General features: G+C 41.7%; 1 protein-coding gene across 1 annotated transcript; it reads left to right on the forward strand.

The window, feature by feature from the left end:
* Window positions 1–2,539: 2,539 nt before the first annotated feature.
* LOC134224114 (uncharacterized) lies at window positions 2,540–3,677 on the forward strand. The gene is made up of 4 exons (XM_062703360.1): window positions 2,540–2,675; window positions 2,747–2,926; window positions 2,981–3,139; window positions 3,217–3,677. Exons 1-4 carry the CDS (start codon window positions 2,613–2,615, stop codon window positions 3,379–3,381), a joined length of 567 nt encoding a protein of 188 aa, XP_062559344.1. The 5' UTR covers window positions 2,540–2,612; the 3' UTR covers window positions 3,382–3,677.
* Window positions 3,678–5,399: the final 1,722 nt, after the last annotated feature.

A 5,399-nucleotide genomic window follows, 5' to 3' on the forward strand; every position in this document is an offset into this window, starting at 1 on the left:
AGGAGGCTTTCGGGCCTCTTGGAAGGAAGCTTCCAAAACTCTTGAAAGTAGGCTTCCGAATCTTTTGAAAGGGCCTCTTGAAAGAGGCCGCTCCGAGCCTCCTCCGAGCTTCTGGGCTGCTTGGAAAGAAGATGCTCCCAATCCTCTTGCAAAGAAGCAATTGAGCTTTTCGAAAAAAAAACTTCATGCCTCTCAAATTGTGGTTTCCACACAAGATTTTAGTTCGGATATTTTTAACATAATACTAAACATTTTGTTTCAATCGCATTGAAATTTTGAAAAAAAATGTTCATTTGACGTTTTGTGCTTTTGATCTGTTGTCCACAGTCCTACACTGAGCGAGTTGTGGAGGGCAGGATTCAATAGGCTTTGATTTACTTATGCATATTATGTACAAGACAATGTTTTGAAATTGAAAACATTACACTTTATTAATTAATTTTGATTGGAATTGTCATGCATCCGCCATTACGCATTTTTGTCCGAGGTACCCCCTAAGGCCAGTGAAGGTACCCCCAGGGGTACATGTACCCCAGGTTGAGAACCGCTGGTTTAAATCATGACAAAATACGAGAGCCGGTTAAATTAAGTTGACATATTCCATAACATACATTATCAAGTAAACTACCAACATGTAAGCCAAATGTAAATATAATTAGAAGCATACATTTGTTTTGGACGGAATTGGAAACTGTAATTCAATCTAGCGAAAATAGGATTTACTTATCACAGTACATGAGAAGTTTGCAAAATGGTGCATGTCAGTGTTACGTCAAATTCAACGCATTCATGTTACACCGAACTTCACCCTGGACTCATATTCTATTATTTGATGTCAAAAACGTCAAAATTGTTTAAATAACCACCAACATGTTGTTGAATTTTGAAAGTTTAGCAAAAATTCATGGCTTTTAAGGTTTACTAAAACTTTAATATCTCAGCCCCGTTATAATATTTTTTTCGATCTGTTTCCACGAAAACTTTCCTTATTAAAAACACTTATCGAATAACGGTTGATAAAGTAGGAGAAAAAAATGTTTTACGAACACGTGGTGAATTTCTGCGAAAGTTATCGAAAAAAATGCATTTTTGTGACATTTGAATGGTTTTAGAGTACATATTATTGCATAATACAAACCGTATTACCATATATTATAAAATTCATTATGGTCCTTAAAAAAATCAAAAAATATTTAACGATTGAAAAAGTGACTAAAATGTGGCAAAAATAGCCAATATATGACAGCAAATGCAAAAAACGAAAAAAAAACTTCAGAACCCGCTCTGTCGGAACCTCTGAACTACTTTTTTGAGCACCATGACTTTTCGAACAAAGTGTTTTTTGAGACACCCTAATGTACACCCAACGTTAGCGACTTCCACGATCTACGGGAGTCGATTCATGGAGCGGTGAACACAACAGCACGAGAAGTTGTAGGCACTGCACAGAGGCGATCCAGGACGGGTTGGTCCGGTGTGGAGTGTCAGAGAGTGACAGAGAGAAGAACGAGAGAAGAACGTTGCCAGTCATGTGCAACGACCAAGAAGGGAATGCAACACTTCGAGACTTTGTTGAATAGTGACGGAAGCTTTATAGCCGCCTACACTAGATGAGGTTAGAAAAGCTAGTAAGGGGTGAAAAACAATAAAGCTGCGGGGAAGGATCAGCTCCCGGCTGAACTTCTCAAACATGGCAGTGAGCAGCTTTATGAAGTTCTGCACCATATTATGTCGAAAATATAGGAAGACGAGGAATTGCCTGCTAGCTGGTTGTACTGCCTCATTTGCCCTCTCTTTAACAAAGGCCACAGACTGGAGTGCACCAATTACCGAGGAATAACCCTCCTTAATTCGGCGTACAAAATTATGTCCCGTATTCTGTTCAGCAAATTGAAACAAATTGATTATCAGCAATACTTGTTGCATAATTGTTCGATTGCACGTATTCGCAGAATTGTAACATTTTTGATCATGTTTATTTTTATTCTGGAAAGTACTGCCAAAAGTTTCAGAAATATACTCGAGAAAAACCGGAAACTACATCCAATCCATTACGAATAGAATAGAATGAATGAGTAACAGAATGAAAAACAGTTGTTTCGTGAACGACTGTTCACAAACGCTTAGATAATCTTATGCGCACGAGCTTTCGATTTTCTACATTTTTCGCCCTGTCATCGATTACCTTGAACTTCACGTCAACCAACATTATTTTTCCAATCAAACAACGAAGGGAAATGAAACTCCACCCTTTCGGTGTTATCGATGCCGAACAACCGCCATGCATCGCTCGGTTCAATCATCTCGTCCAACCTCCCTTCCAACCATGCCACGAGCTTTCCGCCCGTTTGCGAATACGCGTAATAACGGCAGCGTGGCACGGAAAACTCTACCAATTTCCGCTATAATGGCGTGCAGATTACAACGTTCGCGATTAGAGCTTACTGGCGCGAGCGAACTGACAATACCCGGTTGCAATGCATGGCTCTGCGTGCGGATTATAAATCGACCAATAATGCATTTCACCGAACCAGTCCGGCATTGAAGTGCCTCGTTAGCAGCAACCACCGCTGAAACTGACATATTAACAAGATTTGGATTTGTGTGGGAAAATGTTTTACTCTAAATTAGAAGGCTTGCCGCTGGTTCTGCTTTCACTGGCCGTATCGGTTATGGTAAGAAGGAATCTTAGCGCTTTTCCCATAAGCAAGGATTAGTCTTAGATTTATTCTGTCTACCATTCTAGGCCCAGGCAGAACAGGCCGAGTACGTTATCGACATTTCCGACATGTTTCAAGAGTGTGACAATGGTAAACCTGTACCGGCCATCAAACTGGACAACTTCGAAAGCTTGCAGGATGACGAAGGGAACGCGTTGCTCAATGGAAACATGGTTTTCGATGATGAATATAACGATCCAATCGAGGTAAATGGCTTCCGAGCCTTGTGAATCTGACCTACAACCTATGCTGGTTTTCAGATGAAGATGTACTCCACTCGGCTGAAACAAGGCTCTTGGGTGGACGGAGAAATATCTCGTGATGTGATGAACATCTGCCCGTTGATAATGAGCTCTTCGGAACCGTGGTATGTCATAACGTCAGCCATGAAGCAACAGGATTGCCCCTACAAGGCAGGAGTAAGTCGATGATTGATGTGTTTCACCACTGGCAAGCGTCGTTCCGAGTTCTGATATTGTGTCTTATATTTGTTCAGCACAAAGAAAGCTTCGAGCTGCTGCCGATGGGTGATATGGGCTTCGGTTCCATTCCGGAGTCTTTCGCTGGTGATTGGAGGCTTTATGTGGAAACTACCACCCAGAGAGGAGATGACAAAGTGACCGAATGCTTCCGCGTTGCTTTTAGTATCGTCGAAAAGTAAAAACGAAGAATGATTTATATTGATATCCGGAAAATAATTGTATTATTTTTTGGTTATTATTCATACATTCTTTGAGCTTCGGAAATTGATCAGATGAAAGCGTACTGCACTGAAATAGGAGGAAATGAAAATAAGTGTTATGATATATGACTAGATGAATATGGAAGTACTATTGTGAATGGCATGGAAATAAATAAATAGTCTATTATTTTATCTTTTAAATACGCTTTTGCACCACCGAATTTTCAAACCATAAACCATAAAATCCCACAGAGACGAAATGTTTAGACGAAAAAAATTTTTTTTGACCTCTCTCAAATTAAAATAAAATATGGCTACGCCGTAGAATAGAACTTATATAGATTATTTTTATTCAATATCCAAAACTAGTAACATTGAAATTGCTCCATTGATTAATTGTTGGTGGTTCACCAAAGAAGGAACGTTTCACACTTCAACAGTATCGTAATGATCTATTATATGCAATCATCTCTCTTAGACTAGATGTAATTCCTCTAGCAGTTAGGATTTCCCCTCTGGTTGAATTGAGCCATGTAGGAATAACAATGTGTTTTGTTTAATTTAAAATATACTTAACCTAGTTAATACTAAGAGTACAAAGAGCTAATCGTTGCGTTGTAACGGAGTAATTCGTAGATTGCATACTGATAGCTGTCATGTATATTCTTTAACTTTCTTACTCCAACTGCTTATGGATTACTATTTGGGATATAATAGCAACCCAATTGGAGGTCAAAAATTATAAAGCATGAATGCTACCATTGCTGGCCACGCCCATATTCTCCGTTACTAGGTAAAGGGAGGAAATGATGATATGACATCTACGTAAAGAGAGGCCAGCGACTCACCGACGCCCTCATAGATGCCAAAGAGTTGGAAGGTTGGAAGGGAATTTAATTTAGGTATATCATCATAAGCAAATCTATATATGTACATAAAAATGAATTTCTGTCTGTCTGAACCTTATAGACTCCGAAACTACTGAACCGGCGAAACTAATGATCGGCGTGAAAATGTGTATGCAGCGGTTTTAGGGCCGGGGAAGGTTTGTAAGATGGTTCGAGACCCCTCTCTCCTTTGGAAAGGAGGAGCTCCCATACAATTCATTCATTTATTTAGTTTACATCTAAACAGATAACACTAAATCAACAGTTTGACGCCACAATACACGGTTCGAGGCCACATCTCTCCATCCTTGGATACTCCCCACGCTCGCCAAGTCGTTTTGCACCTGGTCTGCCCATCTCGCTCGCTGCGCTCCACGCCGTCTTGTACCTGCCGGATCGGAAGCGAACACCATCTTTGCAGGATTGCTGTCCGGCATTCTTGCAACATGTCCTGCCCATCGTACCCTTCCGGCTTTAGCTACCTTCTGGATACTGGGTTCGCCGTACTGTTGGGCGATCTCATGGTTCATTCTTCGCCGCCACACCCCGTCTTCTCGCCCACCGCCAAAGATGGCCCTAAGCACCCGTCTCTCGAATACCTGAGTGCTTGCAAGTCCTCCTCGAGCATTGTCCATGTTTCATGTCCGTAGAGGACAACCGGTCTTATTAACGTCTTGTACATGACACATTTGGTGCGGTGGCGAATCTTTTTCGACCGCAGTTTCTTCTGGAGCCCGTAGTAGGCCCGACTTCCACAGATGATGCGCCTTCGTATTTCACGACTAACGTTGTTGTCAGCCGTTAGCAAGGATCCGAGGTAGACGAATTCCTCGACCACTTCGAAGGTATCCCCGTCTATCGTAACACTGCTTCCCAGGCGGGCCCTGTCGCGCTCGGTTCCGCCCACAAGCATGTACTTTGTCTTTGACGCATTCACCACCAGTCCAACTTTTGTTGCTTCACGTTTCAGGCGGATGTACAGTTCTGCCACCTTTGCAAATGTTCGGCCGACAATGTCCATGTCATCCGCGAAGCAAATAAATTGACTGGATCTGTTGAAAATCGTACCCCGGCTGTTACACCCGGCTCTCCGCATGACACCTTCTAGCG

This window comes from Armigeres subalbatus, chromosome 3, assembly GCF_024139115.2.
Source record: "Armigeres subalbatus isolate Guangzhou_Male chromosome 3, GZ_Asu_2, whole genome shotgun sequence".
Taxonomy (NCBI): Eukaryota; Metazoa; Arthropoda; class Insecta; order Diptera; family Culicidae; genus Armigeres; species Armigeres subalbatus.